The 14,210-nt window shown below is 38.5% G+C and overlaps 1 protein-coding gene across 3 annotated transcripts in view; it reads left to right on the plus strand.

The window, feature by feature from the left end:
- The window catches only part of LOC129231759 (triple functional domain protein-like), a 211,426-nt gene that overhangs the window by 158,171 nt on the left and 39,045 nt on the right, over window positions 1-14,210 (plus strand). For all 3 annotated transcript variants that reach the window (XR_008581286.1, XM_054866126.1, XM_054866127.1), the window contains 2 exons: window positions 357-423; window positions 5,207-5,319. Coding sequence is in view for 2 of the 3 variants with exons in the window: in XM_054866126.1 (XP_054722101.1) it covers window positions 357-423; window positions 5,207-5,319 (180 nt within the window). In the remaining variant the exon portion in view is untranslated. The remainder of the gene's footprint in view (window positions 1-356; window positions 424-5,206; window positions 5,320-14,210) is intronic.

A 14,210-nucleotide genomic window follows, 5' to 3' on the forward strand; every position in this document is an offset into this window, starting at 1 on the left:
GTCTGTGTAGGCTGTGACTAATAGTGGTTTCGTAAGCTCTAACGCTCATATTCACTAGACAAATTGGCTCTCGGTCTGACTCCTGAACCGCAGATTAAAGTTCTTATATCGGTTGAAGAATGCCTCTTTGAAGAATTCTTTTTTATTGATAACGTACCTGTAAAATTTCAAGTTATTAAGTATGAATCGTGACGAAAAGCGATGGAGAGTCACTACAATAATCAAGAAATACCGTAATTTCATAATCACATCTTGTTTCCTTCCACGTCTTGTCAATGAATATTCATATTTAATGCAATGCAATTTAAAACTACTTGACTTATATAGTCACGATTCTTATAGTAAACTTTTTTTAGGTATGTTCTACAAGAATTGGTTGAGACGGAGAGGGATTATGTGAGAGATTTGGGTCTAGTAGTTGATGTAGGTATTGCACATCTTTTTTTATCATTAAGTCTAATTCTTGATGTTTTTTTGTAGAAGACAAAAATCAATTTAATCTTTTCTTAAGAAGGTAACTTTCTATCTAGTTCTGAATGTTACTGATCTTCCGTATCACCAAGAATGTTTTTCTAGCTCATGTTGAATCCTTTTCTCAGTTAGCTCAGGCCCTAATTAATTTAAATATTCCTTTTTAACGTTTCAAACTATGTAAAACTATCAAAAAAATGTCAAATTCATTATTTTAAATTGTTTGATAACATGTTTCAGTAAATTTCCAATTAAGTTTTTTTTTATTAACAAAAGTTGAAATTCAAGCACTTTATTCGAATGTTTGAGTGTACAAACGTAGGAAAAACAACTTATATTAATTAAATAAAAACAAGCTTTTCCGCTTAATATAAAATCTTGAATAAAAATAAACAAAGTAATAAGGACTTCCCATTACTTGGTGGAAAAAACCTAATTTTAAGCTATTTCATAAGAAAATTTATTAGTTTTTAATCGTTGCAATACAAAATTATGTACTGCATGTTGCGTACTAATGCGGAACTACGTATTGCATGCTTGCGGAATGTGGGGTAAAGTGAAATATTGAAATATTTACTCTGCTTTTAGCGCCACCTATCAAGTTATATTTTAACTATGTAGTAACACATGTAGTCTATTCCAGTCAAGAAAAAAAATTACCTCTTAAAATCAAAGAATGATAATACAAGCAATTTTCCAAACTATATGCTCATTTGTAATATTTTGTTGTAAGTCGAAACTTATTTTTGTTGTTATTAACTGATAGTTCTTGTTATTAACATTTTAAGTATTAATTGAGAGATACTAATATTTAGTGCAGTATTTATTTGTTTAATATTAAGCTTATTTGTATTTTATATGCTTTGTACAGTTTTTCAAGTGCATACGAAGCAAAGTGAAATAGTTCATTTCATTTACTCATTCAATCTTTTATCAAATCACTTACGTATTCATTTATTAGTTATTTCATTTACATTCCGTCATTTAATAATTCCCATTTTATTCTTTCATTCACTATTTTATTAACTGATTTATTTTCTCTCATTAATTATTTTATTTATTGATGTATTCGTTTGTTTCAGCTTCTTTTCATTTATTCATTCTTTTATTTGCTCATTTGTGTGATCAAGTGTATCTTAAATAGTCGAATAGAAAATATTTCATTAGAAAAATACTTTATTTTTCACTTTGCCCCATGAAAAAAGAAGTGAAAAATTTCCTACTTTTTTGGGAGTTACAAATTTGCAGCTAAAAATAAAAAATAATGCTTATGCATATGTACTTAAGAACGTATGGACGTCCGAAATGTCCGTTTTGACGATCCTCCGAGTTAATTATCGCGCGGATTCTCGTGACGTCCGTATGTACATTTGTATGTACGTAGGTATAACACATAACTCAAAAATGGGATACCTTTGAAAGTTGAAATTTGGCATGTAGACTCCTTTTAAAGAAATATGTGAAATGAACAAATTGTTCGATTCCTAATCTCCTTTTTAGCCGATATCATTTAAAAGGACAAAATAATTCGTAGTTATTAGATTTTATGAAGTACATACTAAAATGATACTAAAGATGCTGCAACACCCGACAACAGAATCTTTTCTTCTCAGTCTGCGACTCAAATTGAAAGCCCCAAAAATAGTCTGCAGAGTAAACCGACATTAGATTAATCGTAAAATCTAAATGAGCACCGATAAATGCTGCACGTTACAAGTCTTTAAAATTTTGTTTTATTTATTTGCTTATTTATTTTACTTATTTTTTACGCCCCCAGCTAAGAAATAGTGTGCAGTTTTCATTTGGAATCTGCGACGTACGTCACAGAGTCGCTGAGTTTCTGCTACCGGGCTGCTATGTCATTTTATACGTCGTTCCAGATCGCAGATTGTCTAATGGCCCAGAAGATAAATATCTCGGACACTAGCCAGGGCCGCAGAGAGCCAAGGCGGGTCCCTTTTCATGTCGCCGGGCCCCCGGGCCGCCCAAAAAAGAAAAAAAAAAGAAAAAAAAAGGGGGGGGGGGGGAGAAGAAAAAGGAGGGAAAAGAAAAAGGGGAAAAGGAGAAAAAAAAAGGGGGAAAGAAAATAATAAAAACTGCTTACTAGAAAGCAATTAACTCTTTTTTAAATGCCACAACAGTAAATTCCAAAAGAGTAAATTTTACTTAATCTTGACGTTTTCTCTTATTCGGAGTTCCTCCTCCCCTTTTTCTTTCTTCCTTTCTTTTTTCTTTTTCTTTCCTTTTCTTTGTTTTTTTTTGCGTCAGTATCGCTGCCTCCCCCCCCCCCACGGCCCGGGCCCCTAGTTTCCGACTAGGCTGACATGGCCTCTCGTCGGGCCTGACACTAGCACAGGCAGAATTTTACTTCTAGCGGTGGTCGTAACAGTCCTTACGCGTATATAAAATACCATATTAGGATTTGCAACATGTGTTAAAGCGTCACGCCTTTTTTCTGCGAAATTATGTAATGGCAAATAATACGGTACGGTAGGATCTTCGTAAATGAAGCAATCAATCGTTTTCAGAATTGACACTTTTCACGATCCCGACAGTGAGTTCAATCGTCTTGAAAACTTTCATCGCAATGTAAGTAATAAGTGACGTATCACGTTTTTTATTTTCATTTTCTTGGAGTTCTTTTTGCTTCTCAAAACTTCAGCTTAGTACTATTTCTTCTTCTTTTTTTTTTTTTAGCTTTCTTTCGATTGCTTATTCTCTTACTTTGTTTCTGTCAGAAGTCTTTTTCTTCGATTATTTTTTCTTTATTTTTCTTTTTGAAATAATTGCATGGAATAACTATTCCTTGGGAGAAAGGGAAGAAGTCTGTCAAATTAATTTGCCTTGGTATATATTTTTCTTTTAATTTGGAAAGCAGTTAATTGTCACATAAATAGTAGAAATCGAATCAAGAAATTCAAAATTTTCCAATGATTCTTTTGAGCCAGCTCTCATCTTTGAAGGGCTTAAATTACCCGGATATATTAATTGAAACCGAGTTAGTATCCGTTTTCAATTTTGGTAGTGAAAACTTATTCGCGCTTTTAAAATATTGGTATAAATCGAAGAAACTGATTTTTCTGCGTATGCTGGATTTTGCTTATAATTTTAAAGTTATAAACTTGTTTTACTAAATTTTAAATACAATTTTAAACCTTTCACGTGATTGGTAGCAATTTCATTATTGGCAGACAATCTGAGAAAGCTCAGTGATTGAAATTTTTTTTTATCTGTTTCAATTTTCTATTTTTTGTTAATAAAATACCTATGATTGATTTTAGTACATATCAAAGCTTTTAAAAAAATTTCAATTTTCCCTCTTGATTCTGATTTTGCAACTAGCAAAACGTAATAGTTACGGTCCTTTCTTTTCTAGATTTTCTCATTTTATCTAGATAGCAATGAAATATATTTAAATTTTGTGTGTTTTGACCCGCGGGATTCATCTTAATATGAGGGGCGGCCTTCGGGATGGGAGTTTTTATTTTTTTATGTTTGATATTAGTCCTTGTATTGTAGTATCAAGAAGTTATTTGAGAATTTCGAGGCAGTTTCATTTTTGATCGTAAAGCCCTGATGCTGTCCAAATTATACAGCATGGCGTGTCTATTAATATTATGCTTTTGTCAAAAAAGAAATGTATGGTTTAGTTTATTTTTCATTTCTTATAAGCTGAAAAAGTATAATTTCATAATTAGCATCCTTGAATAATATTACGTTTCTAGCAATACGCTTTTTTTTTGTTGTTAGTTACTTTTTTTACTGGCAAAAGAAGAATTAATTGATGTATAGCGACACTATGTACCTTTGAACTTGAACCCAGAGAGTTATGTGTTCTCTTCTCACTGACCTAAGACTCTAAAATCACTCAAAACGCGAAAAAAAAAAATTATATAAATAAATAAAAAATTAATTTGAATTCTGAAAGTTTGAATTCAAATTATGTGTTTCGGAATCACGAACTGAGACAGGACCCTACTCATTGGAGTTATTGTTTCTAGAAACAGCTGCTGTCCCCCCCCCCCCCAGCCTGCCTCTCCTCCTGGGCGGTTACGTGTGCATAGTTGTGTGTGTAAGTGTGTAGGCTTGTGTGTGCGTAGACCTGTGTGTATGCACGTAGGCGTGTGAGTGTGTGTAGGACATGGATGCCTCCGACCAGGAGAAGCGGATAGCTCAGGACCGGAGCAGCCGGCCGCGCCGCCTGCAGAGGACGGTGGGCGGTGGTGCTAAAGAGGTTTCTGGTTCAAGCTGAAAAAGGCACGGAACATCAAAACCGGTCAAATGAGAACAATAAGCAATCGTGATTGCTCAAAAAAAAAAAAAAAAAAAAAACTCCTTGTGTGTTGTTAAAATGTAATATTTTTTTTTTTTTAATGTGTACTATGGAGAAGAGAATAAAAAAAAAATATATGTGATAGTTAAACTAATTTTACTCTTTGATAGGGTTCAAATAACTGCTTACTGTATTTATTAGAAAACGCATGCTTTATTTACGTAGTTTATTTGGTTAGTTCCCTTATATAATAGCTATTTAATAGAATATCGTTCCCTTTTTTTTAATTTCTTAATATCCGAATATCACTCTTTAATGTACGTTCTCCCTTATTGCCTTAATTATCAGAAATCTGGACAAATATCCCCTAACCGTAGGTCAAAATTCTTCATCTTTAATCATACTTTCCGCGAAGGAAAGATGCATGAGTTGTTTGATTGTATAATTTGATGTATTTTCCAGGGATACATAAAATTAATGAGAAGTGAAGACATTCCTGTGCCAGATGATTTGAAAGATGGAAAAGATAAAATAGTGTTTGGAAACATCGAGGCGATTTATGAGTGGCATCGAGAGTATGTATTATTCAATTTCGTAGTCGGGCAATCCTATTTTAATAGATTTATTTCATTAATTGCACAAAAAACTCTACAAAGAGTCTAAACATGTTGGATATTTGTTTCATTGCATGAATGTTACCAAAAACATTAGAGTATACTTCAATAAAATGCAATTAAATTATGAAAACTTCCGGAAATATTATTTAAATAATATTTTTTGTCTCAGTAACGGACTTATCGTCTGAGATACGTCCGTTGATGAGCAAAAACAAGTACTTACATAGTGTTTATGGAAATCTTCAAATTTTAATTACGTTATATACAGGATGTCCCTGAATTCCGTATACAAGCTTGGAGGGAAGGAGTACGGTAACAAGCAAGAATCACTCAGGAACATATATGGCAATGAACAGGAGCATATGAGGCTCGGGAGCATACACTCCTGTTTGTGAAAATTGCTACACCACGAAGGACTTACGCGAGTGAGCTGAAAATTGCAGGAAATGTAAAGTAGGGCATGATATGCAAATGATTAGAATTGCAGATCGGTAGCGCATGCTTCTGCTGAGCAGCGCCCTCTGAACGGCGGATCAAACCGAATATAAATAGAGGGCTGTAGCGATGCGTTTATGATTATCGGTGGTTATATGCTAGAGTAAACGTTTACTAAATCTGTACTGTGCCTATTCGACAAAAGAAAGCGAAATTTGAGCAAATTTCGGAGTTAGAACGGGACAGAATCGTCGGCCTTCGTGAAGCTGGATTGTCTTATCGTGCAGTAGCCGCTCGTGTGCAGCGTAACAGCAGCACAATCATGCGTGTTTCGAAGCAGTGGACGGACGAGGGTCGGACAGCTCGGAAATCTGGAAGTGGACCCCGAAATGTGACGTCAGCTCGCGATGACAGACACCTGGTGCGTATGGCGCTGACGGACCGCACAGCTTCTTCTAGACAATTGGCAGCACAGTGTTCAACAGCTGCAGGTGTTTCATTGTGTGCTTCATCAATTCGGAGACTCTGCTGCAGCGTGGGCTGCGCGCAAGGATTCCTTTATACAGGATTCCTCTGACGCAAAACCTTCGCCACCTGCGGCTACAATGGGCCAATGTGCATAGGAGCTGGCATGCTGATTGGCAGCAGGTCGTCTTTTCTGACGAATCCCGCTTCAATTTGTGGCTCCATGATGGCTGAATTCGTGTCAGGCGCTATGCCGGTGAACGGCACATACCGGAGTGCATTATCGAACGCCGCAGTGGATGAACACCCGGAGTTATGGTCTGGGGTGCCATAGCATATCATGAACGATCACAATTGCTTCGAATTGTGGGCAATTTGAACAGTACCCGATACATAAACGAAGTTTTAAAGCTCCAAGCTATTCCTTTCCTGCAAGGATTGCCAGGGGCTGTATTCCAGCAGGATAATGCCCGTCAACATGTCGCCAGGACTCTCAAATCCTACCTTGAATCGCAGCAGGTACAGCTTCTTCCTCGGCCTCCATATTCCTCGGATATGTCACCGATTGAACATGTGTGGTATTTCGTTGGGCGGCGTCTCGCTCGTGATCTTCGTCCTGTTGCTTCGACAGACGAACTTTGGTTGCGCATACAAGGAATATGGAATACTCTTCCGCAGGCAGATATTCAAACTTTGTTTCACTCTATGCCGAGTCGTGTAGCAGCTCTTATTGCGGCGCGTGGTGGTAACACAAAATACTAATTTCTATTTTGTTTTTATTGTTTGTTTGGTTTGAAAATGAAATCATTTATTTGTATCATTACCACTCAACAGTGTATTAAATTTCATTCAACTGCGATGCTTCCTTCATGGTGTTGCAATTTTCACAAACAGGTGTGTATGAGGCATGCAAAGAGATATAAGTGGACTTTTTAAAGCTTCAAGTAAATCAGCGTTTAAAGTTCAGATCCTAGGTAGGCTTTAATTAAAAACAAATTCCAAATCACGCTGAACAGCAGCACCTACTAGGGCTACTAGTAGTCCCCCCAGACAGAGGAGAGGTCCACCTACCATCTGTACCGGTTATCTTCAAATTTTTAATTTCGTCACATCCCTTTGCCTTATTCCCTTATTGCCCTATCCCCTTCCCCACTGCCTTATATGGTCGCAAACGGAATGTTGACGCTCTACATGCATCCGAAGCCAGACACTGGTGGATGTGAAACAGCTCAATAAATTTATTACAGAAAGACGATTTCACCCAACATATTAAATATTAAGACAGGTTTAAAGCGGTTGTTAAAAATTGCCACCAGTAGTTCTAAGACACTCTTTGCAACGACGGATGAAAGATTGTTAGCATGGCTCTAATTGCGACAGTCGATGTGTTGTCATTGTGACGCATGCTTTACAGCTGCAGTCGCATGCATTACAAAAAGACCTTGTAAAAAACTAAAATGTAGTGTAAATCATGTTTGTGTAGGAAAACATCACTATTTATTGCCCGTTTTTTCATCTTCCAATGTTTCGCTTTGTGTGCATGTAGCGCGTCAGGATTGCGTTTGCGACTATACGTTCCCAAGTGATCCTCGCTTAAAATTGTGTGTTACTCCTCCCCTCCAAGCTTGTACGTGGCATTTACGGACGCCCATGAATAAGTAAGTAGAGCCTGTGTTTTGTTGAATGAAATAAGAATCTAACATATTTGTAATCTTTGCTGGATGTTTTGTGCTACAATTGATATGTCTGTTTCCGTAGAATTGCCTAGTCATAGCTGAATGTTTTGTTCAACAATTGATGTATCTGTTACCATAGATTTGGCCACCATAGATTTACAAGGCGCTGCGACAGTAAAGTTCTCTTCCTGTTATTAAAGAAATCATTTTCAACAGTTACAAATGAAACAAACGTCCAAATTTTTTTCAATTAAAACTTTTTTCTTGCATATTCATTACTATGAAAGTATTTTAGACAGTTGCCACTTTTTGTAAATGTAAACTCTATAACAAAAAAATCGACGCACCAAGCAGCAATCATCCGATTGCTTTGAAATTTTGTATGCATGAGTGTTTTGACCAGATATGCAAATGATTAAAATTTGGTGTCCAATGAAGGAATAGTTTGATCGCCAGCGCATCGAAACTGCGCATCCAGCAGATGTATATAAAGAGCAGTCATTCAACAATTGTTAAAACTTTCGGTTTGATTGCGATTCAGATTACCTTTCAAGAACTTAAAAAAGCCTCGCCGCATGGTTCATGCTCATTACGAGCAACTGTCAGAGTTTGAGAGAGGTCGTATCATTGGATTGAAAGAGGCCGGTTGGACAATTGGAGAATCTCTTGTCATTTGAGTCGAGGCGAGGTGGCCATTCAAAGATGCTGGCAAGGATGGGTGGAAGATGGTAGAATTCAAAGTCAGGATGGTGGCGGTCGACGTAGGGTCACAACAGAGTGTGAGGACAGAGAGAGTGTCCGATCATCTGTCGCAGAGCCTTCGTCATCTCTATCAACCATCAGACGGTCAACTCAAATACCAGTGTCCATCATGACCATTTACAGACGGTTGAGACTGCGAAATCTGCGCTCGCACTGGCCGTTACACCACCTGCCACTGACGCCTGCACACTGCCGAGCCAGATTACAGTTGTGCATGGCTCGATCAGGTTGGAATGATGTCGACTGGGGATGTAGAGTCTTTAGCGACGAATTCCGCTTCCAACTATGTCCTGACGATCATCGAAGACGCGTTTGGAGACACCCAGGGCAGAGGAGGGATTCTGCTTTCACATTTGCACGCCTCACTGGCCTTCAAAAGGCATTATGGTCTGGGGTGCCATTGCCTTTGACAGCTGGACCCCTTTGGTCGTAAGTAGAGGTACATTTACTGCATAGCGGTACGTCGACGACATCCTAAGACCTGTTTTGCTACCGTTCCTTTTGCAGTACCCTCGTCTGGTTTTCCAGCAGGACAATGCCAGACCCCACGTACGGCACATGTTGCTATGAACTTTCTCCAAGCTTGTCAAAGACTTCCTCGGCCTGCCCGATCGCCAGATCTCTCTTCCATCGAGCAAGTTTGTGATATGATGGGAAGGCGATTGTATCTGGCACGGAATGTTGATGACCTCGTTTGACAATTGGAGCGAATTAAGCAGGAAATACCGCAGGACAACATCCGGGAGCTTTGTCGGTCTATGTCACGCCGTGCTTCATCTTGTTACCAGGCTAGAGACGGGTCAACACCTTATTGAACTTGCTACTGTAACTCTGATATAGACTATTCAATTGTTCTGAGAATTTAATTATTTACTATTCTGTTCATTGTCTTCTTACCCACAAATTTTTGTCTCAATCGGATCACTCATTCTTGGTGCGTCGGTTTTTTTTTTTTTTTGTTATAGAGTGTATTTTAGAACTTGCTGAGTTTTTTGACGGATGAAAAGAAAAAAAAAAGCATATTTAATTCCTGGGGCGGGGGGGAGGACTTTCCAAGGGCGAAAGAAAAAAGGAGGCATCTCCTCTCAAATGCTTTAAATCCCCCCCCTCCAAATTAGAAATGATATCAAAAAACCTTTAAAATTGCAATTGGACATGTTTCGCATTCTCTTCCTATAATCTAGTCCGTGGCCAATGGCTCCAGTTTTTAAGGGGCCGCCATTGGTTAAAATGTAAGATTTGGTACCTGAGGCCCGAAAAAAGTTCGCCTAGACCCCTCTAATATTTTAATCTGACTATAGGCATTTCCGTCAGTTACGTGAGAGGGGGGGGGGGGCAGGAGCAGGGGCGGACTGGGTCCCTCGAGAGGGCATCAACCTTGGAAAAAGAAGGTGCCAAAAAAAGGGGGGGGGGGTAATCAAAAGCTAGGGGAAATTCAACAACTAAAGAAACAAGGTGTCAAACGTGAGGGCGCATAGGCGGGAGGGCGGGCCAGTACGCCCCTAATCAGGAGATGGTTTCCCCTTGGCATTGGAAAAATGCATTTACTTAGTAGCCGTGTTTTTTTTTTCGATGCAATTTTCTTTGAGAACTACTCTTTACCCACTCCCTGGAAAACTTTGAAACCGCGGGCCTGCACAGGGGGCAGAGGTGCTGCCGCAACCCGTCAATTACTGCGGAACACACATCAATAAAATGAGCCCCCTCCCCTAAAAGTGAGATGAAAAAGTCTCTGAAATTAATACTCCATTAAAATTTCAAAATGACGCAGACTGTACCCCTGCTAAATGCGCCCATCTTCCAAGGGTAATGCTACCCTCAGATGCTACGGGAAAATCTCTAATTACCGAGACCTCCGCAAATAAGAGCAAAAACCCTCTCAAGTAACCCCCCTTCACCCCTTAAATGTCAATGGCGCAATCTGCGCCGTTACTCACTCATTAGCACTACTATTTTCTTTCTTTCAAAACGGAAATGAACTCTCTCAAGGTTAAATATCTTTTTATCAGAGCCAAACTGTACGATTGCTTGATTAAGCTTTTTCAGACGAATACATGTTAGGAGAGCTTACGAGGGGAAGAGGGTTCATAGCGTGGACTGCACCATTGAAATTTTAATAGAGAGGGGGGTATTTTAGAGGATTTTTGATCTCACTTTCGGGGATCTCGTTCTTGGGAGGATAGGCAGAGTAGCAACCCTTCGAATGCTTCGTTTATCCTCCAATCACAACCCCCTCAAAATATCAGGAACCCGCCGCCTAACCATTTCAGTGCCACAGACAGCACCATCTCCCCCATTCATGCGCACCCTCGTCAAAAATGCCCAGCCCCCAAGGATCAGGAATCTCCCTTCAAATAGTACACAGCATCCCCATAAGTGAAACAAGAAAAAAAAAAACTTCTAAAATTATTCCCCCTCCTAAAATATATCAATGCCGTAGTCTGCGTCAGGACTCCCCCCCCCCCTCGAGTATTCCTATCTTCTTCTATCCACGCTGAAATGAATTCTCTCAAGGTCATACATCGTTTTATCAGAGCCATACTATACAAGCAATGGTTTATGCCTTTTCAGATAGTTATACATGTCAGGTGTGGCCACGAGAGAGGGGGTGGGGTTATAGCGCAGATCGTACCGTTGAAATTTTTATGAACGACAACTTAGCTGGAGTTTTGATCCTGCTAAACTGTTGTGATGACCCCTGATGATTTGTGGGGTCTCTTTTCTTTTCTTATGGAGGGGGTAGGGTTCCGCTGCATTTGAGGGGTGTGCTATCGTTTTTGTGGGGATGGACAGCGTACCACTCTTTAGAATGCCGAAATGGGAAGATTGGGCGCTGCAGACAGTGAGTGCACCCTGGGAACGTTGGGCACAATGGTGCTCGGCGCCCATGAACCCCCTAACTGTTCCGCCAAAAAATACTCGGCGCCCAATCTTCCTAGACCGGTGCAGAACGCCATATTGTGGGTATTTTCGAATAGAGGTTCCAGCTGTGTTGATGACGTCATGGCGAATGTCCATAGAATGTTTTCATCAACCGGTACGCACTTGGTTAGTCACGGGTTCTTCTATTCGAACATACCGTGTCAGCTTGCTATCAGTCGACCAGTGACTAACCGTAGCGTTCTAATAGAGCTACCGTTTAACGGGTTGTTTCCGAAGTTGTTCTATCGCTTCACCCTTCGTTGGAGATCCGCCGGTCAATTGCAATTTAAGCTGGTTGAGGGAACCACGTGACATTTTAGACCAATAATAAGCATTTTTCACCTTCGCAGGATTCGTCTGTGCAAGTAACAGGGGCTCAACCAACCAAAAGCGTTCGATGAAGCATTTGTTGGTGAACTGCCGGTAAATAATCAATGACGTCATTGGCTGTCATGTGACCAACCAACCGGTAGCGACGGGTCGCGGTATGCGAACGCAACATCAGAATCGTGGTTCTTGCTTGCTGTCAGCACCGATCGCTGCAACCGTGCTTTGTGTTTATTGTTTACGTTTTTTTTTTTTTAAATTTGTTATCGAATGGAAACTTCAATCCCATACTTCCCATCTTGATATGGAATTTTATATATTACAGAAAATATAGATGATGTGTTAGTATGAACATTTTTGTGAACTACAGGGTTCCCTCATTTGTGATATAAATTTGATAATTAGTATAACTTTCGAAAACGTAACACCTTCAAGGCTTTCTGTTCTTTCTTTTTAAAGAAAAATCTACATTGATTGTACAACAATTGACAGCAAGGGAAAAATGATCTAAGAAATGCTAGATGGTAGACAATCTTGGAGAAATTCGTGTGCTGTCATCTTAAATTTGCGGCATATAGGGGAGGGTTCAGAATTTTAGGTTTCATTTTGGGAGGGTTTCATCATGTGTGAGTGGGGGGGGGACACTATTGCATGGGTGCAAGACCTTCCGTCTCAGGACGGATTTCCGTCCTGGAGGAAATTTCCGAGACGGAGGTCAGGACGGAAAGAAATTCGATGACTTTCCTTCAGTTTTTACTTAAAAAAGAAAAATTGAGTGTTTAAAAATATGCTTTAATTACTGAACCGTTCCATAACTACGAATTTACATCGACACTCTCTCGATTTTCAACCATGGGCTTGTTTTGTTTGCAACATACTTTTGGAAGGAGTGGCTTTTAGACTTGCTCCATTATTTCCAACTCACTGCATTGCAGACCGCGAAGTTGCTCATTATTCTCCCTGATTTGTCTAATTAATCGTCTCTATTTGAAAATTTAGCCTTTTCTCTTTCCGTTTTCTATCATCCTTTCGTTTTTTTTTTTTTTTTTTTCAAAAAATGTCTTAGAGTTGAATCTAAACCCCCGATTGAGAGTGATTGCTGACGGGTGAAATGTTTATGCCACAACATATTCAGGGGTCTGGTCAGAGGATATTTGGGTCCGTTAACGGACCCTTCACAAAAATCCGATCAAACAAAACGGGCCTTTCACAAAATCCCGATCAAACAAAACGGACCCTTCACAAAATTCTGATAAACAAGATCGGATCTTTCACAAATTGTTTATTGAAAGAACAAATCTGAAAGCAAAATAACGCATATCTCTGTGTATAAACCGATAATTTTTGGAACCTTTTTTTAAGTCAAATTAGAGGGATCAGCTTATACAAAATCATCTAATTTTGGGAAAAAAAATATTAAAAAATCGGCACTCTTGGGATGCTCCTGCAAGCGATAAATAATTGCTACTGCCAAATAAATATAATGGTTGTTTGTTTTATCACAGCTAATTAGCAGCGGTGTTGTAAACTTTTCTGAAAAGGTATTGGTAAGCACTTTTCTCCGCTCATGTTTTAATAAACAATAATAATATGTATCTGCGAAATGAACTTAGAACTGCAAAGGAATAGTAAGGGTGAGGAAAAAATATGATCGCTTCAGATAGGGTTACCAACTTCAAAATTATCACCACTTAGCGTCTGGCGTTGAACCTTTATAATGACTTGCTTAGAAAATATTCTCATCATTTTGCCAGCTTGTCAATATTTGCGTTTTCACGGTGGGTGCGTGGGTGCGGTGCGATTTTTAATTGTTATTTTGGGAGAAAATTATATGGGTTCTGATTTTTCGATGCTAACAAGGATGATTAACTTTAAATAAACTCTTTTAATTACCGTTTTTTTTTTCTTTAGATGTCTATATTTTGAAAAATGCAATCTTTTAACATCCGATATGAGAATCATATTTTGTTCTTTTTTCAAGCTAACTTCGCTTTATTAGGATTCAAATAAATGAAAAGTCTCTTTATTTCTGTTAGAACTCTCATTTCAAGTTTTTAAAGCAAAATTCCATTTTCTGTTATGATTCAAAAATTGAAATGCTGAATAGATGGTTTATTTTATTTTATTTTTTGGGTCAACTGTGTCCACAGATATTAATGATATGTTTATCATAGGACTCTAAAATGCAATTTTAAAATAATTTTATCAAAAATATTTCTTTTACTAGCCGTTTTTATACTTTTGATGCCTTCACTTTGAGAA

The sequence above is a fragment of the Uloborus diversus genome, chromosome 10 (assembly GCF_026930045.1).
Source record: "Uloborus diversus isolate 005 chromosome 10, Udiv.v.3.1, whole genome shotgun sequence".
Lineage (NCBI taxonomy): Eukaryota > Metazoa > Arthropoda > Arachnida > Araneae > Uloboridae > Uloborus > Uloborus diversus.